Here is a 27,429-nt window from a genome sequence, read left to right as displayed (position 1 = left end):
AAAATTAATTTCAATACGTATGAAAAATATGCAGAAGATATTCAAGTTATTACGTCTTTCATATAAAATCTGCGCGTGTAAATGTTTGTGTTTACACACCCGAATCGGACCAATTCGGGACGTACCGAGTGAAAGGTCAACCGTGACGTCACATGCGGAGTAATTAAATAGGCCGCTCACATCAATATTATCTCTATCTAAAGCATCAAAACAACACGTTTAATTAATGTTTCATATACGAAATCAAAAGTATTTAAAATACAGTTAATCGATGATAATTACTAGTTTTCAAATTAAATGCAAGATAGTTTTCAAACTGAAACTACTTTTTAAGAACATTAATCAAGCACCTGCTGTGTGTTATACGGTCGACTAATTACCAATTTTCGTACAAGAAGCAATGGTGTCCTACAAAATGAATATGTTACTCAGGATTTTTTCGGGATTTTTGTTATGACTGGACTAAGGAGGTGGGGGTAAAGTAAATCACAAGTTTATAGTGTTTTCGATTTAGTGATTTGCGTGTGTAAATTCGCCAAAATGGGTGAAAGAACGGAACGTACGGGCACACAAGTAGTGCATGTCCGTGAGAACAGCGATCACGAGATGGAGGCTATGTTCAAAGCAGCTCTCAATCCTAAATCAGCGGTAGCAGGCATTCCATTAAGACAGAGAAACTTACCTCCATCATTTTTCACACCTCCCGATCCAAACAAACAGATAAATCATAGTCGGGAGGGAAGTACAGACTCCACTGGGTACCCTAACCCAGGTCATAGTGTTCTTACTAGTGCAGGCACCACTGTAATCCACGGTCGCACTCAGTCTTCACCTGCAATGTTACAACAGACGCAGTTTAGTACATTACCCCCACCGCAACACACACGTCAACGCTCATGTGATCTTATTCTTGAAGAGCAACCGTTACCTCCTGGATGGGAAATGGCCAAAACTCCACAAGGGCAAATATACTTTTTGAAGTTTGTATCGCATTATTTAATCAGACCTACTAACTGTGTTTTTTCTGTAGAAGAATGCTTACATTTGCTTATTGTGGCATGTTTATTATTTCAGGTTTAAAATTTGCGCTTTCCAGCTCTGTTTGGCCATAACTTAGTCAAACTAATTTGATGATATCTTTGGAAATATTGAGATTATTTTCAGTTGGATAATATCCCCACTCGCGTCAGGCACTCAAAAGACCAAAATAGTGGAGGAAATTTGCAATGAAATTTTCATTGCTCCCGACGCTTTACATGATTCCCCTGTCACAGATCTAAAACAATCTCAACGTCAAATTATTTTGACTAGACCATAGCTTAGACTAACAGAGCTTCCAAATGGTAAAGCTTCACATCTTTTATATCATGCAGGGATGTAAATTCCACTTGTTTACTCCAGACTGAAAGTCAAAATAGAACAAGTGGAACATAGATCTTAACAGGTCAGAGAGAGACCTTTTTGAATCCGGCTGGTTAGTTTGAACCAGACTAGTTCAGTTGACCCATAATATTAATAAGACATGTTTACATAGGCCTAATGAACCATAAAACATAAGACGCAGTTTTTCGGTTTTAGAAGAGGACTAACAGTCATTGCAAGCAGGCCATCTGTCTGAGTCTGAAATCTGCACCTTGCTAAGTTAACCGTTAACATGTGACACAAAGTATTTCAATTACCTCTCGATAAAGAATGACAGTCCTCGAGTTAGTAAACACACGAAACTCAGAGTGGTTAACAGATGCCTGTCGGTTCCTAAGTTATGAAAAGACTCATTCACAAATGCTTGCTTTCAGAGATTCTCTAGATCTGTTCAGACACAGGTCTATGAATTGTTATCTTGACCTGTTAGTGCAGATTGCTTTGACAATGATTCAGTTTTTAGTCGGAAAATAAGTTTAACATGGTAATAGTTGTAAATTTGTCTGTTGTACCAACAAAATAAAAGGGTAAAAAATTAAGCTGTTTTATTGTCGGCAAGTGCATAAAAAGTTATAAGTTGGCAGATGAGCCAGTATATTTTTAGGACAGCAAAAATCTTCAGACTGGATGGGAGAATAATGTAAGGTGATAATGTCCTTATTTTCACTGGCCAAAAAGTATCTTTACATTTGTCAGTGAAAATATTCAGTTTGATAAATTAATAACTAAATTGTTCCATGTATACAAAGCATCTGTACTGCAGCAGTTTAAGTAAATAATAGGAAGGTTGCTGACCTGGCTGTTAATGTTATGCTTTGAAATCTCGTGGAAAAAAAATCAAATTTCAGTGAGTACTTAAATTTAGAACTTAAGTTTGTCTGCCATCAGGATAGAGAACTTCTTGCTGTAAGAAACACGTATGTGGAAGTACCGTTTGTTTAGTTCTGGATACAAAATCAATTGTTTCACTAAGCCCATACTTGTAAGTTAAGTGTATCAGGAAATGATTGAGCTGGCTTGAAATTATTGAGAAACCTGGGGCTAGATACCACTTTAACAAGGTAGCTTTGTCAAGATTTTGCCACAGGGTGATCTGTACAATCTGAACTAATTGTTTTCTATGACAGCAGTTTTAATTGTCAATGATGATCAATAAGATTTCAGATGTTTGAAGCATTTTACTAAATTTTAATCATAGACTACAACCAAAAATTGTGAAGATCTGATTCTGTTGAATAAAGGTTCCAGTCCTGCAGATAGCGTTAACTGATTAAATAGCAATATTTTCAGACAATTTTAGTAATGGCAGTTTCTTCTTCCTAAAATTAGTTTAATAACTAAAGAAGTTTGGTAGGGCCTAAATCATTTAATGTGCCTAAATCATTAAATGTGTTTAAAAGATAAAAAGGGTTTTTGCTATTTTAGTGGGTAGGGTAGGTAACTATGTTCTAGATTATAGATAGGACGTAAGGAATATGAATGTTACATCTAGGTCAGAAACATCCGCCCGCCACGGCAGTATTCTGTTTCCAACTTGTGTAGCAAAAACATCACATTTAGTGAAAAATTTTTTTTACTGTTTAAACAGTCTTTAACACGCGTAACAAACAGACTTTCCATGCAGCTATATCTAACATTATGAATATGAAACTCCATGTACAAAGAAAGATGCTGAATGAATCATAGTTCCATACTGTTAAGGTATCATTCAACAGCCGCTTATTTTTACAGGTTTGTGTTATGTTTAACAGATGTGCAAGCATTTGATGCTTGATACATCTTGTATGACCTTTTATATTTTCCTCAGCACCTGTGAGCTGACTAGGCTGCCATATGGTAATGAAGCTGTGCCGAATCTGCTGATAGGCCTGTTTGAAAATAACATCTGCTCCAGTTGAATATATATATGTTTAACCATTCTGACCATTCTGAACATTATAAACTATTTATTATGATTGTTTATATAATTGTTGGGTTTTTTTTCAAGGAGAACCTGTATATTGCATGCTGTGTACATCTGGTTCTGAACTGAAAGCAGTTTTAATTACTAGCATCCTTTTAGTAGTTGATTTTAATCGTCATATAGCAAAATATGTTGTGTATGTTTGTTATAATACACGAAACTTACAAAATAGCTTCTTCATATCTGTGAACAAAAATACTGACTTCATACAGTTATATGTTTTATAAAACCTGATTCTACTGTGTAAACTGTAATAAAATGTAATAATGTACTACAGCGGCTCTTGGAGAGTTATTCTTGTTAAAGTTGTGCTAGGCATAATTTTGAAATGTTACTTAAATTAGACACAATACAGACATTTTTCTTTGCATGGAAAAACGCTTAATCATAACTTTGTTGCTTTGTAAAAAACTCTGATCTGCATCATTTGTATGCAGTAGGTTTATCTTAGTCACACCACTGACTTAAAATGTTTATGCTGTAATTTTAGTTGTAATTTATTTGAAATGTATCATAGGTTTTCACCCACTCATTTGAAAAAAATTGGATGCTTGGATAGTTAACATCCTCATTCATAAATACATGAATGATATTTTATGCTTGTGTACTTTGAGACATTAAAAACATGGGGTTAACACAGTTTGTTGTACTTGGAATTATTTTCATGTTAAATTTTTACGAAAGCTTCTGATGTCTTTGGTTCTTTAAAAGATAATGACTTGAAATTAAAACTATTTCTTTATAATCATCATCTGTATGTTTTCTGGATATAACTTTAGTACAAATTCAATGAAAGATAATGAAACTTAAAATGTCTCTTTATCATCATCATCCGCATGTGTGGTAACAATCCCCACAACTCTGACTTGTATTTTTGACCAAATTATATGCCCCTTTAATACTTGAATTTTTTGACAAATTTCGTTGTCTGGATATAGCTTTGGTACTTTATAAGATAATGACTTGAAACTCAAAATATATCTTTACCATCATCATCTTGGTGTATCTTCCTTTTAAAGTAGAGGTCTCTTATTGAGACATGAATTAATTTTACTGTCAAATCATCAAAATAGTGGAGCATGCTGTTTTACGGACAGCTCTTGATATAATTTTCGTATTAATAAATGTATAATGTCTGTTGTATCAAGATTTTCTTGGATTGCCTGCATAAATGATAAAATGCTGTTATCTGCTGCCTATTAAGTTGACAGTTTAGCGTTGTAATTTGGACCAAACCTTTAAAATCCTGTGCAGTGTTTGAGAATTTATTCAAATTTAAATTGATTGATCTTCAGCATAACTAACATTTTTGAGACTGTATGTTAACTGACCTTGTGCACTGTTGTACACTCATGCATTTAGTTGGCATTTTTGTGGTTTTTGTAACTAAATATATACACTTAAAATCAATATGATCTAAATAATGTTGACATGAATGGGAATATTAATGGTTTTCTTAAACATTTTAATGGTTGTTTTTTTTTCTGCAGAATTTCACCATCTCCTGTTATTTGAATGACCAATTCATTGCAAATGTTACTGTTAAATTTTTGTGCAGACTTGCTTTTTACACAGACAGTGCAGTGATATGGTAACCTCATTTTCAGAATAAAATGTTGATTGATCTATGAAAATATATAATGTCTGTCTGTAATTAATTGGGGCTGTTTAAAGAACAGCTGTAGAGTATATATTGAATCACCTTTGCAAGAAGATCATATAATTATAATCAAAGTCATATACCGGTATATTTTGTCCAGATCTTAACATTTTTAGTTTTAGTTAGTAATTAATGAAGCCCAGTTTCTGTCTGACAGTAATGAACCTTCGGTATAAGGCAATATTCTGAGCATTATACTTAAGTTTTAAGGTTAAGGTCACATTATAGAGGTCAATAGCTCTTACTGGCCAAAGGTAAAGGCAGTATATTTGGGATTGGCCAGAGGTAAAGGCAGCGTGAGATTTGGGAATATCTCTTTAATCTATATATATTTATTTGTTATGCCCCCGAAGGGAGGCATATTAGTTTTCAACTGTCTGTCCGTTGGTTCGTTAGTTCGTTCGTTCGTTCGTTAGTCACAACGTTAACTTTTTGCATGAAGGCACTTTACTCGCGAACCACTGCACCCAGGACCTTCAGACTTCACGTGCTGATATTACTTATTGAGTACACCACCCCTACTGACGTTGGGGTCACCAGGTCAAAGGTCAAGGTCACAGGGGCCAACGTTAACTTTTTGCATGAAGGCACTTTACTCGCCAACCACTGCACCCAGGACCTTCAAACTTCACATGCTGAGAGTACTTCTTGAGTACACCAACCCTACTGACTTTGGGGTCACCAGGTCAAAGGTCAAGGTCACAGGGGCCAGCGTTAATATTTTGCATGAAGGCACTTTACATGCAAACCACTTCATTCAGGACCTTCAAACTTCACATGCTGATAGTACTTATTGAGTACACCACCCCTACTGACTTTGGGGTCACCAGGTCAAAAGTCAAGGTGCTGCGGGGGCATTTGTCACCGTTAGTGACAGCTCTTGTTAACCATGTTTTCAGCGAAAACCTGAGTTATTAGATTGGGGTAGATGTCGGGCGGGCGGGCGGCGGCGGCGTCAAACTGGTGTTTCCGGTCAATAATTTTTGTTTCGGTAAAGATATTTGAATAAAACTTGGTATGTATGTAGCTTATATCAAGACAAAGGCTGGGATTGATTTTGGGGTTTCTGGGGTCAAGGTTAAGGTCACTGTTACTTAAAATAGAAAAAGGGTTTCCGGTCAATAACTTTTGTTTCGGTAAAGATATTTGAATAAATCTTCGTATGTATGTAGCTTATATCAAGACAAAGGCTGGGATTGATTTTGGGGTTTCTGGGGTCAAGGTCAAGGTCACTGTTACTTAAAATAGAAAAAGGGTTTCCGGTCAATAACTTAACTTAGGAATGAGCTATCATGATGAAACTTGGTGTATAGAAAACTTATATAAAGTTGTAGCTTGGGATTGATTTTGGGGTTTCTGGGATCAAGGTCAAGGTCATTGTTACTAAAAATAGGGTTAGGTTAGGGTTAGGGTTAGCATATCTTCTACATGCATGGAGGGATTTTGATGAAAGTTGGCACAATTGTTCACCATCATGAGATGGAGTGTCATGCGCAAGAACCAGGTCCCTAGGTCTAAGGTCAAGGTCACACTTAGAGGTCAAAGGATACAAGAATGAAAACTTTGTCCGGAGCATATCTTCTTCATGCATAGAGGGATTTTGATGTAACTTGGCACAATTATACACCATCATGAGACGAAGTGTCTTGCGCAGTTCCCTTCTTTAGAATTACTTCCCTTTGTTGTTACTATAAATAGCTTATATTTTAACTTTTCATTACTAGACGTAGGGAAAAATCGAGACCACTTTTCTGTAGTACAACATGCATGTTACATCCAATTTTGAGGTGTATTTTGACCAATCTCTACCTGGTAAGGATTTCTGTGTGGACTTACAATTTTTTTTTTTTATTTTTATTTTTTAAGATCAACTTCCCTTAGTTGTTACTATAAATAACTTATATTGTAACTTTTTTATAATTGACCGTAGGGAAAAACCAAGACCACTTTTCTGTGGTACAACATAGTTGTTACTTTCTAATTTTAGGTGTATTTTAAGGTATCTCTACCTGGTAAGGAGTTTTTTTTGTGGACTTAGAAAAACAAAAGAATTACAATGATTACTAAACAACCACAAAATTAAAATTACATCTGCAAATACAGGTGCTAGAGTAAAGAAATTTGCTGTGACGGGCGTATATTGTGACATTCTGGCACTCTTGTTTATTCTTATGAAAAGTGTTGAAAACCTGGTTTCGTGGCATTGCCGCGTTTCTTGTTTATTTTTATTATCATATACAAGTAATAGTTTGGTGTACTACATATTAAACACTTAACTTTGTTAGGACACCAGCTGGATTATATGGATCATAGTCTTAGTCAGTTGAGTTGTAGTCCTTGAATTACTTAAAAATTGGGAAAATTTGATTGTGTCCAAATTATAATTAATTTCTGAAACAGTTCATCAAGTGTTCACAAAACATTGTCAGTGGCTGCCGGAAGGTTTTTGTCACTCTTGAGTTACAGCCATTAAATCTCCTATTAAAAGTACTTTTCTAAATAAATTTATACAGAATTTGCATTCGTATAAAACCTAGGCCAAGTTCAGTATCCTGTCAGATAGGATTTTACGGTGATATCTCTAGAGTTATGGTCCTTGAATTCTTCAAAATTACAAAAATTGAAAGTATTTGTTTAATTACTGTAGTATTCTTTGATTTCAACCATGCATAAAATTGTGTAGAGTATGTTTGGAGAAGTATTTCCAGGGTTATGACACCTTGAATTAAAAGCCAATATTTTGTTACTTACCTTGATGGACCAAAAGTGTGACAGTTTAGCACTTTTGATAGAACATTAAAAATGTTATTATTACATGTCAGAAACGAAAACTGTTAGTTTTATACTAAACCGATAGAAAATTTTAACATTGTATCAACAAACTTAGCATCCATCAGCGTTTTATTCGGCTTTAAAACTTGCACTTTTGCTAATGTTTGAAAATTTTGCTGCTTAACCAGGTTAGGGTGTTTAAGCTAAGTAGGGTCAGGTTACCCTAAACAATAAAAATATTTTAATTTCAACAGAGCCACCAGTCTGGCAGAACACATTTTCCAAGATTGTGAAGGGGCTTGGCCTGGTCATTTTGTGAAAAATAGCCTGGTAACACCTTCAAGATTGGATTCTACCTTGTTGAATGAATTGAATTAAAAGCTGGAAATCTGCCATAGACCTATGTTGGTGTGACTTGAAATCCAGCAAAATAAACAAACAAAAGGGGGACTATAAATCACACATTGACATTGTCGGTAGCACTTTAAGAAATTACAAAACCACACCCACTCATCAACCCCCACCTATTAACTAAAAGTTTTCCCAACTATAGTTTACATAAATATTGCCCTGTGTTGATGGTTTTGTTGTCATAGTTGAGAGAAGATGCACTGAATTAAAGGATTGGTAATGCACATTTAATCTATACAGGATATTGTTATCTTTTTGTGAGCTATGACAGTGCACTATAGCAGTGCATAGCAATTATTGTAGGTTAATCTCCCCCTGTCAGGTGCTTTTATGAAAAGAGATTCAAGTGTGAAATATCTAAGAGCATACTTTAATAGGTTTGGAGTAATGTGTTTCACACAAAAATACATACAATATGTATTTTATTTTCTTGAAAACCAGTCCATTTAACTTCCAATTTAGGTGTGGTTATCAGTTGCAACACATGGTTAAAGATGCTGGTATAGTCTGAAAGAATTGGTGGCAAAACTTGTGAACCTTTCTAATGCTTTGTTTATACTTAAAGTTACTAACAAAGGCATGTCATAAATTTTCTTCATACATATATACAGCCTTAGTTTCTGAACTGATGTACATTTGTATTATTAAATGTTTAAGTTGATTAATTATGTCTTCCCCCACTGGTGGAGACAATATTTTTGCCCTGTCCGTCCTTCCTTCCGTCTGTCTGTCACACTTCATTTCTGATCAATAACTTGAGAACCTCTTGACCCAGAATGTTGAAACTTAATAGGATGATTGGACATGCAGAGTAGATGATCCCTATTGATTTTGAGGTCACTCTGTTAAAGGTCAAGGTTACAAGGGCCTGAACATGGAAAACCATTTCCGGTCAGTAACTTGAGAACCACTTGACCCAGATTGTTGAAACTTCATAGGATGATTGGACATGCAGAGTAGATGACCCCTATTGATTTTGGGATCACTCTATTAAAGGTCAAGGTTGCAGAACACGGAAATCCATTTCTGGTCAATAACTTGAGAATCATTTGACCTAGAACCTTCAAACATCATAGGGTGATAGGACTTACAGAGTAGATGACCCCTATTGCTTTTGGGTTCACTCCATCAAAGGTCAAGGCCACAGGGGGGGGGGGGCTGAACATAGAAAACTCATTCCAATCAATAACTTGAGAATCACTTGACCCAGGTTGAAACTTAATAGGATGATTGGACGTGCAGAGTAGATGACCCTTACTGATTTTGGGGTCACTCGATCAAAGGTCAAGGTCACAGGGGCCTGAACATGGAAAACCGTTTCCAGTTCATAACTTGAGAACCACTAGGCCCAGAATGTTGAAACTTACATGTAGTGGAATGATTGGACATACCAAGTAGATGATCCCTATTGCAGCCGACCATCAGTGTCTCTGACTTTCTCCTTGACTTCTTGTCTCTGTACGACTATGCATAGAGGGAGACTTTCGTTTTTCTGCAAAAGCATCTTCTAGTTTGTATTGTGTGTGTTAAAGCTTTACTTTCTACTTGAGCAGTGAATGTTTTGTTTTGTTTTTCCTGTATGATAAAAAGCTTCTCACTTTTTCAGCCATGTTACTCAGCAGACAACGTGGCAGGATCCACGCAAGCCAAACTTTAACTTGAGCAAGAGTAATGTGCCCCTTGGTCAACAAACACCCCCAAATGTGTCGCCAAACGTCTCTCTACAGAATCTTCACCAGTTACAAAGTCTTCAGAATATGCCGCTACCGGAAGGCTGGGAACAGGCGGTGACGCCGGAGGGAGAGATGTATTTTATTAACCATAATGAGCGAACTACTAGCTGGTTTGATCCTAGATTACGTAAGTTTCCACTTGTTACTAATGTTAATTTATACTTTGTTGCCAAGAAACTAAGCTAAGCTGAAACAAGTTCAGACATTCCTGGGGCAGGGTTGTGGAAATCCCAATATTTTTCACTTGTCCAAGGACAAGTGAGACTTAAAAATCTACTTGTCCGCAGTCAAAACTTACTTGCCCAGATTTTCAACATTTTAGCATGCAAATAATTTTTTTATCTTGAACAATAATCTACAAGTAGTTACAAAAGCAAACATAATAAAGTGTAATACTACAGCTGTTTCAACAACAAAGCTTTTGACACTTCAGCTTGTGTTCGTCCGCGAGGCCTAAAAGACTACCCATCATGCCATGCAAAGTCACATGAGAAAGCATGAAACTTTCTGACTGTCAGAAAACATCATACTTCCTGACTCGTACTAGCGAGCACTTTGTGCTTTGACTGTTGACTTTCATTTTTGTTGGCAGACGAAGTTGTAACAACGAATTTGTCCAAAACTTTGTGATATTTGTTTACGTTTCCGGTTTCTATTCGCCGAGTTATCGTGTGTAAAAATCACACGAGATCGTGACAGGGAACCAATCAAAATGCAGAGAAAGAGATACTAAATTTAGACACAGTATGGTTTTTCCAAAACTTGAGAAATCTAGAGGCTGCTCAGCTGGTGAAACATCCGTGTCGTACGTTAAACTCCATAAACTTGAAGCACTGTTCAGCGTTTCTAAATTTAATTATTCTTTCCTTTTTCATTTGAAACCAGAAAATTTGTGCTTGTTCGCAGACAAACGGATTGTGAAAACTCACTTGTCTGCCGTCAAAAAGTCTCGAGTCGGACAAGTCGGACATAGGAATTCCACACCCCTGTGGGGGAAGTTGGAGGAATTTGAGAAAAACCAAGGGCTGCCTAGTCTCATTGATGGTTTCAATGGCCCAGCAGGCTTTATGTTGTTAGATTTTAGTCAATACCAATACCAAAGTCATTAATGATATTTTATGGTTGTAGCTGTACAAATTGATCGTAAATTTTTAATGTAAAATCACCTGATTTAAAGGGCTTGAAATGTCATAGTTTGGGCCATAACACTTTTTTGTGGGGTTATAAATATGTGTATTTAAACTTGGAAGATAAAATGAATGAGGATTTCATTTGTACCTTAGGGTGAAACATTGTGGACGTGATATATGAAATTCAATCCCCCATGAATATTAATGATTTACAGTATGTTGTTTTTCAAACTATTAATAAAATCATAATAAAAAATTATATGTAAAAAGGTTGGATGCCTTTGAAGTACATATGCAGACTTCCAGGGGAACCATTAGGCAGTCACATCATCAAAATTGATGTTTTACTTGGGAATAGTGTGTTTAAATCATTGTAGAATGTAGATAGATACCAAGCTCCCAAGCCAAAAAAAGATATGACATTTGACAGATTCTGCTGCAGATGCCTGGATTGGGAGATTGTACTTAAAACAGGTAGAGCCAGTGTTCTTATTAGACTTATTACACTGTAGTTGTAAGTCTTGGCTCCTGTGGTAAAGTTTTTAATCATATAAATGATATATTAAAAAGCAATGTTTGTACTTAAAATGCAGTGGAGGGTAAATTTATGAAGAAACTAAAACTTGGTGACAAAAAGTCATTGCAAATCATTAGGTAGCAGTTGTATCCTTACTATTTTCAGCTATGCATATGCAAAGATTGAATGTGCGACCAGGGCAAGGGCCTGTTCATCCGCAACCTCCTATGGGGGTGGGGGCAAATCCTCAGGCACGGGGAATGCCACCTGTTGCCCAGCAGCAAACGGCCCTACAGAAACTGCAGGAGGAGAAAGAACAGTTACGCAAGCGGCAGGAAGAACTCAACAGACAGGTAAAGCTTGAGCAGGTACATTTTGTATGAACACATTTCATTACCACTGGTTGTCTTACATAACAATTTTTATTATACACAGCTCAAAAAAGAACAGCAGTGTACTCCAAATTCTTAGTTATGATTTGTTGGGAGAGATATAGTATGTATTATGGAAGGTTCATGATGGCAAAGCTTGAACGAGTATGAAAAAGTGAAATTATCAGTTGCCTTTGGTTGCAAACAGTTATCAATAAAGTATGTTTTGGACTACTTGTGTCAGTCTTTTAGAAATTTGGACTGATTCGTTCTTTATGTTAGTATATCTCTAAATAAAGTTGATCATCCATTTACACTTATTTTGGGAAGAATACCAGTAGACTTTTTATATAGATAGCCTACCTAGTTCTGGTAGGCTGATTTTGAGTCAAAAAAAAAGGAGGGAGTGAACATTCTTGTAAGTTATGTAAGACAACTCAGGTCCTATGATATTGTCTTTTATTAATGCCCTCTATCGCAGCAGTATTTCAAAACTTACGTTGTTCAGGAATGTTAACATTACCATTATATACAGTTATGAATTTCATTTGCCAAAGTATTCTTAACGGGAAAAAAATTAGAGGAGAAAATCTTTATCTGCTGGTCAAACATAGTTAGATGTACCTGTAGTACATTTTATGCTGCGGTATTGGGTGTTTAATAAGAGAGAGTATTGTAATCATTCATATTACATACATGTATGTAGTTGTGTCTTTTTCTTGTTTTTAATTATCACCCTTTGACAAGATTTCAGTTAAACCTCAGTTGCCTGTTGTGTGTATTGAAATGCAGCTGTTAATTATATCACACTATCACAACCTAGATATCAGCCATTCAAAATATCTGCTTGTCACAGCCTGTACTGTATGTTGATAAAATCACCCTGTCACAATCCTACTTGTAAACATTCCTTGCATTCTTCATTTCATTCTAGTAGTGACACCCTTTCACAGATTGTACTGTATTGTTTTTACCTTTTGTCACCCAGTCTCTACCTTCACTATTTTACATATGAATTGTTAACTGCCTCAACCCTTACAGTAACCCTGTTGTCTGTTTTTATTTCCAATAATATCACCCTGATGTGACCCTTACAGTAAATCTTCTATTTTCAGTTTCTAATACTGTTACCCTGATGTGACCCTTACAGTAAATCTTCTATTTTCAGTTTCTAATACTGTTACCCTGATGTGACCCTTACAGTAAATCTTCTATTTTCAGTTTCTAATACTGTTACCCTGATGTGACCCTTACAGTAAATCTTCTATTTTCAGTTTCTAATACTGTTACCCTGATGTGACCCTTACAGTAAATCTTCTATTTTTTAGTTTCTAATACTGTTACCCTGATGTGACCCTTACAGTAAATCTTCTATTTTCAGTTTCTAATACTGTTACCCTGATGTGACCCTTACAGTAAATCTTCTGTTTTCAGTTTCTTATACTGTTACCCTGATACAACCCTTGCAGTAAATCTGTGCTTTATTTTCAATTTCCTATTATATTTCACCAGGATTCAACCTTACAGTCATCATGTTATTTATTGTCATTTTCCAATAATGTTGCACTGCTGCAACCCTTACATAACACAATTTGCATTTTCAGTGTTCTGTATTTTGACCCTGGCTCAGCCCATGGGAAGAACTTGTATATGTGTTGTTTGTTATAGATAGAGGTTATGAAGTGAATTCTTAGTGAAAAAGAAACCGATAGGGAGTGACCGACCGAGGTTTCTTTTTCTCGAAGAATTCTCTTTGTGGACTCTATCTGACATAGTGTGAAATCTACGTTTGACCAATCAGAATTGTAGAGTCAGTCGTGTCGGATTCCCGGCCTACCTTTGACTCTACAAAAATGTGTCAGCTTCCTTTGAGATACGATGAAGGGGTGGTCATTGGAACGCATGCACATTCATTCGACGCTCTTCAGCGGGTAGAGCTGTTTTTCAAAAATTATTGCAAGTCACATTGGTCTTAAGGAATAAGAAGCCACATATTTTTGAAAAATATGCTCTGATTGGTCAAAAATGTAGGTTGCACACTATTATTCTAATCCCTCTTGTATTGTTATTCACTTAGTAAAATATAATTGCAGTGTATTTATTTGAAATAAAAATGTTGAAACTGATCGTTTTATGTGTTTCAGTTTCATCTGTTGAAGATACCATTTTCAAAGGACATTTATGATAGAACTATGAACTTAGTGCACTGTTCAGACTAGGGTCTCAGAAGCAGAATGTATTCCAACATTTGCCTGTATAATCATGTTTGATATATTGTTTAAAACATCATTGTAAATTCCTTTTGCAATGAATGAAAATAATATTTCTTTTCAACAATAAAGGTAAACGCAATTTGATCTGTTTCTGTTTCAGGAATTGGCATTACGGAATTCTAATACAGAATTGACGACAATTACAGACCCATTCCTGGGACAGTCTAATGCCACAGATTTACACGCAAGACAAGGCAGCACAGATTCAGGTCTAGGTATGATTTCTTCTAGCATAGTTTTGGCCAAATGCTGCCAAATGTACGGTCTTTGAATTTTTAGATTAAATGTATGATGTCTTCACATTTCTTGAGAGACTTATATTGTCTTCGCTATGATCTGTTGTTCGTCTTCAATTAGCTTGTTTGCTCTTCTCAAAAACCCCTGAACAGATTTTAATTAAACTTCACAGGAATGTTTGGAATGAATATAAGTTATGCATATTTATAGCACACTATATTTTTGCAAAGCTATGCTCCTTTAAATTCTTTCTTGTGCTCCTACCCCCCCTCCCCCTTTTGGCAGATGAGGGCATAGATTTGCTGTACGTCTTTGTTGGGCATGTACTTGACCTACAGTCATCAAGCCTGACAGGATTGTTATTCAGCATGTAAATTTATGCATCTGTAGTTCCTGTTTGTCATACCAGAATTAAGGGCCTTGTCTTAGTCAAAAATGTGCATTAAAAGAGCTTTCCTAATTTAAAAAGTTTAAAAAGTTTTGCACGTTTCCTAAAACTTCTTTAACCTGGGGTCATGAAACATTTAGGAATATTATTTAGCATGTGTTGAGTTAGTCAAGTCAAAAAGATGCATAAAAGGCATACAAGTTAGGGACGCATGTATTTTATAAGAATATGGCTTAGAGTCACAAAACATTAGAATAATGTTTAAAAGCATGTGAAGTTGTGCACCTGATATTCTGTTTGGGATTTTACTGAGTAGAACCAGAGTTATGGTCCTTGACTTAGAGAAAAGACCTTAAAGTGCTTAAATATTTGTGTTGCATATATCTTAAGAACTTTTATCTAGTGTCATTAAATCATGTAAGAAATATATTTGACATGTGAATTTGTGCACCTGAGTGTTTTTGCTGGACTTCACTCTGCAAGACCAGAGTTATAGCCCTTTGTCAAAAATATACATTAAGGTCATACAAATTTGTGTCCCATGTATATCAGAGTCCTAAAACTTTAGAGATTTGTTATATAGCATGTGAATATGTGTACCTGGTGTTCTGTTAGGGATTTCACTGAGCCAGACCAGAGTTACGGGCCTTGTCTTTATGAAAAAAAGCACAAAGTGCTTTCAAGTTTGTGTTGCATGTTGTCTTAAAAAATATTTTATCTAGTCATGACACTGTGAAACAGTGAGAGGAAGGGGGACACCAGTGTCATATGGACACACATCTAAGTTTTAATTAAATTTGTTAAGATTACTTCTATTCAACTTGTGAGATTTAATTGAAATTCGTAGGAATGATGCTGTAGAAAGTCTAGATTTCCTCAATCTTTTTCTCTCTGATATATATAAGCTACAAATGAAAATAAGAAGAAATGAGTAACATTTTATATTGTTCAAATTTTCATGTATGAAATAATAAAAAAAAAATTTCCAGTTCAAGAAATTTTAGCACGTGTTAGAACAACTTGCTTTGAGGATTTTACATGAGTGTCTTTTCATATTGAATTTGTTATCAAACAAGTTCAATAGGAAAAAAATGTGATTAAATAGATAAATTTCACACAGAAAGACACAAATGTGAGATTCTTTTTATAACATGTTAACTTTTCTCTGCTGAATCATTTCTTCTGTCTTGATTGATACAGACTTAGTCAATTTGACCAACTTCTACTATACTCTAAATGACAATAATGTCAGAATGTAATGCTTTTACTCTAGTGAAATATCAAGAAATGACAAGGCATTTTTTCACTCCCATAATGTCACTATGTATTTTCTAAATGTGCTTTGTTTTTGAATACTAAAAGGCAGTCTTAAAATAGGTGTATATAACTGGTATTTGTTTGTCATATTTTAGGAGGAATGGGCAGTGGGACCAGTTTTGTACCGAGAACTCCGGAAGAATTCCTGAGTAATGTTGGCGAAATGGATGCGCAAGACGGAGGTATGTACCGTTGTCTTGTTGATCGTTTTGTCATCTTCATCCTTCCATAGACTCCTTCATCAATTATAGTGTGAAGGATGGTAGTTACCCTGGAATTCTTCTCTAGTTTTCTGTACTTAGTATTTTGATTCAGAAGGTTTTTTCTTATCAAATATTTTATTTAATTGATGATATATCGTACACTAATGGCTTGCCTGTCAGTACACAGAAATATTGCCTGAGATCAGAAAGACTGAGGGCCAATAGTTTTGATTATTTATAGGCAAGCTATTCAGTAAGTGCTTTATTACATGACATGAGAATAATATTTTTCTTTAGTAGTTGACTTAAGCTAAGGAAAAGATAGTGATCTATTGACATGTGAGTTGCACAAATTATGGACTGGTAATTTATGTAAAAAATCATGTAATAATGATAAATATGTTGTACACATCAAATAAGCAAGACACAATAAACTCTAGGTCTTAACGAATTTTCTTAAAAATATTACTTAAATGTATTGAGAATTTCTCTTTTTTTTCCATAATGATAAGATATATAAAGTTTTTGGACTTTGCTACTGCATGATATTTCCGTGTAGTGTTATTAACGTTTTGTAAATGTGAACATAGCATGTGCATTACATACTACTGTTACAGAAATATAATTGTTTCAGTACAGTTAATTTATTATAATATTACTTATTTTATAAACAGGTGATATCAATGTTATAATGCAAATACATTTTATAGAAATAGGTTATCAGTAAGTTGATTATAATATGAATACTTTATATATTATATAGAAATATGTCATCATGGAGGCAATATTTTATACTATACTTTTTAAATAAGTAGGTTGTCAGTGAGGCTATTTCAATGTTTCAGTATCAATACTTTAAATTATGCTTATTATATAAGTAGGTCATCGACAAGGTGATTTCAACAATATGGACATGGGAAGTATAGACGCAGAACACTCAAACATGGATAGTGACGACCTTGTACCAAGCTTACAGGTAAATATCTTTTAATATGATCACTGTGACATGCAAATACAGATGGAAATATAAACCTCAAAGCTTCCATTATGGGATTTCATCTTACAGTTAAAGTCCATGATCACAACTGTTCAGGAGTTTCTGTGATTCCTGACGAATGTTCAGCTTAAAAAATCATATGAAATACATAGGTGTTAAAACCTCCATGTGTAAGGTGATTGTGATTGAACCGTGCTAAGATCATGACGGAGTCTGCTCACAGAACATCAGTATTGGCTTTCCGGAGGAAATGGATTGAACTTTGTTTCTTTCTTATTGGATGTCAACACTGCTTTTCAATAAAATTACTCTCAAGTCTCTTAATGTAACCAGTGATCCGAGATACACTGAATCAGTATTTACCTATTGTAATACTATGCAGTTTCCTGACAATATGACTTGTATTAATTGGAGGCATAACTTGAAAAATGTTACGTTGAGTATATTGTCATATAGCATTCACCTCTCCCAGGATTTGAACCTACCACCTTCTCCAGGATTTAAATTGCTTATTTGAAGATTAAGGCTTGCATAATCAGACTGTTTCTAAATTTTTCAAATTGGTGGCCACATAAAAATATCTGAGATTCAAGTACACTAAATTTTCAAAATTATTTTGTTTACAGGCTGATGATATCAGTAATGAGCTGCTTAATGACGTTCAGACAGTTTTAGAATCCAATAAAATGGATGACAGTTTACTCACCTGGTTGTGAGGTCAAGGTTACAAAATTCGTTGCCATGGTAATATACTGAAGGACTTTTGAAATATAGTTACCAGGCAACAGTTTTTATACATAATGTATCATAGCAACAGAAGAAATGGAACATACAATATGGAATGTTTTAGACAGTGAATGAAGCTACTAAGGAATGTTTATTTAATGTTTTCATATTGGCTCTTCTTTCCAACTCATGGTTGTAAAATGTCACTGTACATTTTCATGAACAAATTTTACGAGTTCAGATTAGGAGAACATAGATGATTGTTTTTGAAAATAACTTGCAGTTGCTAAAAGAGAATAGATACTATATTTGTTGCCATGATGACATGCTGCAAAACAGAAAAGACAAAAGAGCGAAGCTGGCCAGGATACAAAAGACTTGCCGTAAGAAATCTTCTGGCCAGATTTTCTCTCTCAGAAAGTGTAAACCTATCCATGTACTCCTCATAATAAAGATGTGCATAAGAAAGACTTTGTTGTAAGAATCACATTGTAGTTGTTACAATGTAATTATATCACATATATTTTTCTTTACAATTTTTATTACATGTATCAGGGAAATAACACTTATGATGATATATGTTAATATGTGTGCATCAGATTATATTTTGTATTTCAAAATATGAAAATTAACAAAAAAAAGAGATAAAAATGTAAAGTTTTATTATTATAAATTTGTAACCATTAGACTGTGGTTGTTCTTGCATTATCATTTTCATTAAATATGTACACATTTAGTTCATTATATTGCATTGGTCATTATTACTCACATGTGATTTTTTATAAGCATTTTGCCATTATTATAAACTATTATTAGTCATATGATGAAAGAGGTCAATTTATAATGTAAATATTATAAATATTTTACTGTTGAAAGTGACAAGGGTTCTACCTGTTTTTCTTTTGTGGAAAAAATGTTTTCAGGTCTAATAAGGCAACAAGATCGAGTTTTTTATCAGTTGGGATTCAAAAGAGTTGCGCTTATTTTTGGTCCCCAAAAAGCTTTTGTAATCTAGTCGCTAAAGTCTAAAGCTATGCAGCATTAGGCATACTGGGTTACATTTCCTGTAGTTTACTGTACAATAAGCGAGACTTGGACTCTTTAAGGACATATTCCCATACCATAAAAAATTGACCTCTTTGATCATACGAGAATTTGTTGAATTTTATGTATATTATGTGCAGCTCTTCCCAAATGCATTATTTTTAACCTTTTGTGTTTTTATATATTCTTTATATAAAGTTACTTCTGTAGCAAGTCTTCTGTGCATTGACATATTCAATGAAAAACTTGATTTTTGAAATTCAAAAACGGATATTGTGATTTTTCTTTCCAACTTTGCGTTTAAGTTTGTTGATGGATTTGTTGGTTGAATTCGCTATGCAGGCATAGTGTTTACTTTGCTTTAAATGCAATTTAAGGGAAGGTAAATATGCTGATAGAAGATAAAATAACTTGAATTTTTCCAGTAGTGATACTGTACAGCTTCATCTATCCGTCTGTGGTCATGGTGGCACGATTCAATAGATCGACTGATCAAGATCACGTAGCCTTTGACTTTCAGAAATACAGGTGATTAGACTGGACGTATTAGCACTGGAATTATGTTTTTATCTTTTTTCAGCGTATGTCTTGTCTCGATAATATGGTATTATCAAAAACTCATTTAAACTTTCAAATGCTTCCATCATTTATTTTGTAGCCCTCTGTATATTTACCTTATTTGTTGACAATCTTTCTAATTTGGAAAGATTTACTGGCTAATAACGTGTAGAAGATATTTATATTGCAATAAATTCATTTGTATTTGATTGGAGTTTTGTTAGTAGAAAAGTATGTTCCGCGATTTTTCATTTCCATACATGCCATAAAAATTTAGTTGTAGTAATGGATACCAATTAATTTATAGTGATGAAAGAAAATGTAAGAAAATATTTGTACATTATATTTTTTTTTTAATTCACAATTAGGTAAATTTCTTCAACTACTGTTTTGGATACAAGAATATCTGTGGTGTAGATAAAGTAACTCATTCACAGATGAGTGTTTGAAACACTGTGTGCTAAGTAGCTAAGTATTCTAACAAAACGGTTTGTTGTATCAGTTCACTGAATTATAAATGATAGTTTCAACAAATTAAAAGGAAGAACGTTCATTTAGAGATCCAAATTTTGACAGTGTTTTATTCCTCAGCTTTGAATGTTTCACTTTAAAAAGTATATGAACAATTATTTGTGCCTTTTTTAAATTGCACATGTAGCGCTATTTTTCACTTTGTCCGAAACTTAATAGATGCCTTTTACTAGATAAAGACGTCCACTTTTCCAATTGCTGTATCTTGGCATCACTTCTAATGCTGAATATTTTTTTGCCTTTAGATCTATCAAACTGTGATAACTTTGTAACAGATAAAGGTCTCTGTATTTTCAACAAGAAGTGTTTCTTTGACAGTTAATGTATATTAAGATGAAGTCTAACTGCAAAAATATCAGATTTACTAAAAATTGATCATTTGATCAAAAACAGTACGATCGATTTTACTTTGCTAGCAACTAAGAGCAAAGAAAGTTGTAAGAATAATGTGTTTGGTATGGAAAAACCATTTCCTTATTAACATAATGTATACAGAAATCGTCAGAATATAATTTAAATGGGAAGGAAGCATTTTATAAGTTGGTATAGATAACTTGATTTGTGGAAAAGTTACCAAAGTTTGACATTGGTCCAAGATTTTAAAACTTAGACACTAGACAAGTCTCAAAACTCGAGCATGATTGGTTGATTTTGAGCTCAGTCTTGAAATTGACCAATGACAAGGCCGAATTTATAGACTGGTCGGCAAACTCAGTTTTATTACCTTGGACTGTGATTGGCTACTATGCACAAAGTAATTCTACTTTAAATGTTGTAAACCCTTCTCCTTTTATAGATGTTGTGAATACAGAGAGAAGTTTCTATTTTTGTACTACAACTGATTATTTTTTGAAGCAAGACTCAGTTGTTCAGAAACCATATCATTCCAGTGAAATTCTGTTTCTTTAGGCATATTTTCATCACACATAAATGTAGGAATATATAACTAGATGATGAAGACTGAGCACTTAATATTTCACCCCTGAAATACCATAATGGACTTGTCTGTCAATCAATTTTGGAATGGTGTACAGTATATTAAAGGGGTGGAATGGTACAATTAGAGAATAGATAATGTATTACTTGGAAAACATTTGTCTTGTGTTTAAATGTGCCTATAGACCCAGAATTTCTTTTTCCGTAGATACGGAATTTTCAGGAGAAAAGATAGATTTTATTTTTTTTATTACAGAAATTCATCAGTCATGAAAATGTTTGTTTTTGTGTGATTTATTTCCCTGACACCTTAAACTGGTGATAAATGTTCATCATTGCTGTTTTGCACTTTCGAAAATACACATTTTGTGTTCTGTGTGAAAAATGAGGAGTTAATTGAAGCTTGCTAGAAGAGTACTCTCTAAACTGAATGATGCTCTTTCTTTCGGGAGATTTATAAAATAGAATCTCCTAGATTGAAAACCAGAATGGTTGACATTCCATGTCCATGTTGTTAAAATTACCATTATCAAGGTAATTACAAAACATGCATATTACTTGTGAAAATGGACAAATTAATAAATATTTTTAATAAACAAAAAATGATACTTTTTGTTTATTTGATAAAAAGGCTTTACAATGTAGTGTTTTCTTGCTTTTTTCGATTTTGTAGAAAGAACTACATTTTGGCAGATGGGATGAAGAATAAGATATTTTTCATGGCCATTTGTCACTGTGTTGTTATGACACACGGCCAGACGACCTTGGTTGTTTTCTAGTACCATTGTTACTGTAACCTTTTTCTTGCATTTTGTACAGTTCTGTTTTGCTCTTAGATTATAAACACTGTCGTTTCATAAGATAGATTTAATGAATTGATATTCTGTACATTTTTGCTGTAAAAATTTTATGTGTTTTAAGTCTCTGTAGAAGTTTTAATGTGATTTTTGAGTATTGAAAAAGGAAAAAAAAAAGAATATACACATGTTTGTTCCATAAAAAAAAAGATTTTCTGTTCTGTAAAAGAGGGATAGTTTTGTGTCATTTTCATATTTTAGCATACTCAAATAAGTTTTAAGATATTTGTATGTAATTGATGATAGGTGACGAGTACTATGTCCCAGAGGATTTAGATGGGAGACGGAAATTTCATTAATTTTTGGTACTACTTTTTTTTCGATAGATGTAAGTTTAGGGTTCAGTCTTAGGGCATTAGTGCATACATGGTAGTACAGGGGCTTTACTCTTTACTCCTAACAAGGATTAAGGATTAATTTTGAAGATATGCACTTGAAACGGCAATGTTTCTAGATGTGTAGAGGAACAGTTCATTTTGGACATAAATGTTTTCTCAAGATCCCTTAATTTGTACCACAAAATTATGACAGTTCCGTCTAGGGATTTGATAATGTAGTATTATTTGCAAAAGATAGAAAATTTATTTAAGTGATTTGAAGGAATCCTACATAATGCTGTTCTAGTACACAGTCTATACTTTTTACAGTTAATTATGAAATATAAAATATAAGTGATACACAACAGTAATTTGTAAGTTATGACTTGTACAGTTGAATTTCAGCAATTCTGTTAGCAAATGTCATGTTCTCAGAAAAAAGGTAGATTATCAATTCTTAGGAACTACTTTTTATATGAACCAAACACAGTACTGTAGTGTGTTAGAAGCAAATCTTTTAAATTCTGTTACAGCCAAATTGTATATCTGAAATAGCGAACAGTTGCTACACAGTCTATGTACACTTGAAACAAATAGGCTTGTACGTGTAAACCATATTGTCTGTTAGGTTAAAAATAGTTATCATTTAATAAATGTATAATTACAGCTCTGCACACACAATAAATTGTTTATTTAATCAAATTTGATATATCTTTTGAGGATTTTCTACATTTTAAGTTAATTTCTAATGTGAAAGACACACATAATAAATGTTTTGGATTTTATGGCTTAATTTCTGTCTCCCCAACATTTGTCATGTTATTTTAGTAAATATTAACCTTAGTTTGCCTATTAGTGTCAGGCTAATTGGTATGTAGGATTCCAAGAAATTTATATATATTATATATCTACCGTTAGCTATTTAAATTTTAATATTATAATTAGATACATATCTATGTAAATATGTTAAATGGTGAACTGATTAAGTTTCAACCAAAGTATTCATGATATTATTATTCCTTTGTATTTTTTATGATGATCACTTAAAGGAACAAATTAATTCAAATTAAGGGCTGGTTATACTGAACTAGGTATTAAAAAGTTAAATTTGGAAAATCTTGAATTTTTATTGAAGTATTAACAATAAATTAACATTTTGTAGAGATTTAAATACGCAGAGTTGACAGTATACTTTTAACACCTTATTAAATGCAAGTATAGAATTCTGATAAACTGTATTACCAGCCTTTATTTCAGTAAGTTGAAAACAAACAAAAGAATCACATCAAATTGGCCGACATGATTTTTTTTAAAATGTCTTTCTTTTTAACTTTAGAATTCTTTGACCCTATCTTGTCGTGTATTTTTTTTTCTCAAAGGAAAGTGCTATCAAATGTGATGTTATGCAGTTGTATTGTGATATTTTACTGATAAAAAACCATAACCTGTTTTATACCTAGTTTTTATCACCCTTTCAATTTGCTTCCAATCATTAGTTACATATGTATCAGTCATTCGTACTCTCATCTCTTTGTATCATTTATTATTTTCTAAATTGTCAGTTGATCATTTTTTTAGTTATATTGTTTAAAAAAAAAAAATCAAATGCTATTCTGAAATTGAGATTGGCACAAAGTCATAAAACTGAATTTGGAGACCAGTCATAAAATTCCAGCATCTGATTGGTCGTTTCTGAAGACAAATTTCAAATTGATCAATGGCTAGGCTTAATTCTAAATACTGGTGCCCAAAATCAGTTTTGTAACCTTGATCCATGGACTTTTCAAGACTTTATGCAATTTTGAGAATAAGAGGCTAGAAAGTCTTAAGATCTCATGAAAAACATGTTTTCACAAAATGCGACCCCTATTAGGTCATAAATGTAAATACAAATAAAAAAAGAAAAAAAATGAATGTGTGGTTTTGTTTTGTTTATTTCACACCTTGTTGGAGAACAAGTGATGCCTACAAATTTTAAACCAGCTTGTCAGGGTTAGGCCATAATTAAAAAATTGTTTGTTTGCAGTGCTCCGACCCAGATTTTTAGGAGTGGGTAGGTAGGTAGGGATTTTTTTTTTTCTTTTTTTTGTAAAGTCAATGACATTGTACATAAATTTTCTCAGCAGACATTGAAACATATTCATGAATTTCAGAGAGTAAGAACATACATGGCAGACAAATTCTACCAGGAATTTCACAGAGCACAAACTTGCATATAGACATTTAGTAAACCAGATCTTTCATTTTATACTTAATCAAAATTGAAACTGAATGACAGTACTTTGGATATAGACCGGGAATGCAACGAACGATCTGGACATTCCGAACCCTCATTCCTTAAAACCTTTTACAGGACAGTTGTTCTGACTTTATGCAGATGCTGTCAGACCCTTAGTGTATGAAATAATGGCCTTTGTTGCATTTTGGTCTAAGTTTTGAGCAATCTGGATACAGGCCTAAGCTGTTCAACCTGTTTTTGGCGAGATGGGGGTGGGGAAGGTAGGCAAAGAAGAATGTTTGCTGCCATCCCCCTATATTAATGAAATTGTGGCCTCTGTTACACCTCTTGACAGGAATGAAATAGCGGCCTCAGTAACAGTTTTTGACAGGAATGAAATAGTGGCCTCTGTTACTTCTTTTGACAGTAATGAAAGGGCGGCCTATGCTACCTCTATGAATGAAATAGTGGCCTTTTTTACCTTTTTTGATGAAAAAAAATGAAATGGTGCCCTCTGTTACATCTTTTGGTAGGAATGAAATTAATAGTGGCATCTGTTACATCTTTTGATAAGAATGAAATGATGGCCTGTGGGTTAGGAATGAAATGATGGCAACTGTTACATTTTTGTCTAAATTTTGCGTGCACTGATATTATTTATCTGGACACAGGAAATGTTGTTGCATATGAAATCCACATTACAGTCCAAAATTTGGCGGTAGGTTTAGAAGATTAAATTCCAGAATATTTTTTTAAATACAAGTTTGAAATGGTGGGTTCTGATACATGTTCAACTTTGTTAGATAAAGGTAACTTCTCGGGCAACTTGGGGCAGGGGAGCAGCATATAGGCCTCCCAACTCCTCCACCCCCAACCCTTTGAATACAGGTCTGTGTAGAAGAGGGTGATTGTGACCAGCTGTGGAGCTTCTCACGCTTAATTTTCAGTCTCCATTTTAGTGAAAATTAAGGCTTTAAAATTGAAAGGCTTCAAGCTGAAGTATGTCAAATTATGATTTAGTTCCTTTAAGTATTAAAGGAACAAGAAACGAAGTTCACAGCACTTAAATTGCAAATCCATAAATCATCTCAGTCCTTTTAAATCAAAGTGTATCAGGTAATACACAAATTGTACTTGTAGAATTAGGTCAAATTACATCACACCCATCACAACATTTAGCTGTCAAACTGCTTCCTTTCATCTTACATCAAAGGCCAAATGCCGATTCGCATCTTTCCTTTGAACTAAGCCGACAAGTGCCACTGTATTTTTCAAGATGTTTATACAACAGGGTGCATGTACCACGTGACTTTTTCGCTAATCTGGGGTGCCAAAAACATGGCGGATACCTCGGTAAAAGTGACATTTTCTTAAATATCTTTTCACCAACCTGTTCAAATAAAAGGAAACCAAGATGAGTGCCGTCTCATATGAAAATCCGACACTCGGCTACAAGTTTTTTGTTTCTAAGTCCGTTCGTTTTCTCTAAAAGTGCAACCGCGCAACTGAAGTGAACAAATTTGATGATGTTAAGACGGGGGACATTTTCGCAAATTCAGCTGATGAATCCTTTAAAAGGCCGTAAAAGACTACTTTGGGACACGGATATTTGTACGAGTATTGTCTTGACATATACATTTTAAGAAATTACAAATTAAGAGCCTTCAGTAGCTTCCGAGGCCGGATTTATCAAATTGCTAAGCAGGGGTCCGTTTTTCTTGATGCTAAGACGGGGGCGTAACTCAATGATTTGGTAATGGAAGTCTTTTGTATTTCATTAACCCGCTTTATTTAAGTTTTTCCATGTTTATACTGCTTACTATAAGAAAAATCCCGTTGTATGTATGTTAAAATTCAAATGGTCATGACAAATGAAAGCTTTTTACCGACTGTGAACTGTGAAATTTTACCTAAGGTGAAATACTTAATTTGACTGATTTAATGAAAAATTCACCAACTTTCACTCTATGGTGTCGGTCCGGTACAATTTCTCCTTTGCTGTATAGTAAAACAAGCACTTTTTGACATGGATTCAGCGGCGAATTTCACAACAAGTTTACAGCATTGAGAGCTCTGTATAATTATCTGAAGATTAATAATGTCCTTGTCAATAAATCACACTATCATCAAAAATGAACTTCTTTGCTACATATCAAAGTATTCAGTCACTCTTTATGATTTCCAACCCACATATGTTATGGCCGCCAGTCTGGAACAGTTTTTAATCCTTCCGCAAAGAAATGTAGTCCTGAAAAATACACGAACAAAACAACTGTTAAAGACATAGGAAATGACACAAAATGTTAAACAAGTCAAAGTAGAGATGGCTTCAAATCGGGAACTTCAAATTTCAAAGAATTAACTGCTTCCTAGGATACAACGACCCGGAAGTACTTCAATACCTGGGTGACACCCTATCTTAATAGTTTTATTACATTTCCAGGTAGGCTTTGGAAAAATAGTAAGTCTGTTTTTATCGCATTGGTTTTGTCTTCATTGTTTAAGTTAGTTTGCTTCTTTGGTTTAACTTTCGATAACTCTTGCTGAAACAGGTCTCTAATTATTAAAATGTTAACCGTTCTTACTTTTGCTTTGCTTCTTAAGGCAACCACTGAAAATGGTTGAGAATCTGCACAGCAATGTTAATCTCATTTTTTTTCTTTTTAGATCATAATTGTGTGCTGTTTTTATCGCTTTTGTTGGAATATATATCTGAACTGCAGTTTGAAATAAATTATCGTACTTTCAAAGCCTTAAGAATGTTATTTAGATACATGTATTGAATTATCAATCTTATGTGCTGGTAATTTCTTCACATGTGTTGTGAAATCAAAGTAAATGTTCGAAG

At 34.0% G+C, this 27,429-nt stretch overlaps 1 protein-coding gene across 8 annotated transcripts; it reads left to right on the top strand.

Moving 5' to 3' along the window:
* The first annotated feature begins 363 nt into the window (after positions 1 to 363).
* LOC123554252 (transcriptional coactivator YAP1-A-like) lies at positions 364 to 24,277 on the top strand. Of its 8 annotated transcripts, none has more exons than XM_045344257.2 (7): positions 364 to 962; positions 9,835 to 10,088; positions 11,774 to 11,976; positions 14,353 to 14,467; positions 16,290 to 16,376; positions 17,276 to 17,373; positions 18,021 to 24,277. In XM_045344257.2, exons 1-7 carry the CDS (start codon positions 541 to 543, stop codon positions 18,108 to 18,110), a joined length of 1,269 nt encoding a protein of 422 aa, XP_045200192.1. In that variant the 5' UTR covers positions 364 to 540; the 3' UTR covers positions 18,111 to 24,277. The 8 variants fall into 8 exon arrangements, with proteins under 8 accessions (XP_045200192.1, XP_045200193.1, XP_045200190.1 ...); XM_045344255.2 differs by having other exon boundaries at positions 366 to 980; positions 17,279 to 17,373; XM_045344254.2 differs by having other exon boundaries at positions 366 to 980.
* The last annotated feature ends 3,152 nt before the right edge of the window (positions 24,278 to 27,429 follow it).

This window comes from Mercenaria mercenaria, chromosome 7 (genome assembly GCF_021730395.1).
Source record: "Mercenaria mercenaria strain notata chromosome 7, MADL_Memer_1, whole genome shotgun sequence".
In the NCBI taxonomy this organism is placed as follows: Eukaryota; Metazoa; Mollusca; class Bivalvia; order Venerida; family Veneridae; genus Mercenaria; species Mercenaria mercenaria.
Note: the sequence above shows the minus strand (reverse complement) of the source record. Positions and strands in the feature narration are given on the sequence as shown.

Coding starts and splice junctions, on each gene's coding strand:
- LOC123554252 (XM_045344254.2), top strand. CDS start 541: ATGGGTGAAAGAACGGAACGTACGGGCACACAAGTAGTGCATGTCCGT. Junction 11,977..14,352: donor GACAGGTAAAGCTTGAGCAG/GTACATTTTGTA, acceptor TTTCTGTTTCAG/GAATTGGCATTACGGAATTC. Junction 17,374..18,020: donor ACCTTGTACCAAGCTTACAG/GTAAATATCTTT, acceptor TTTTGTTTACAG/GCTGATGATATCAGTAATGA.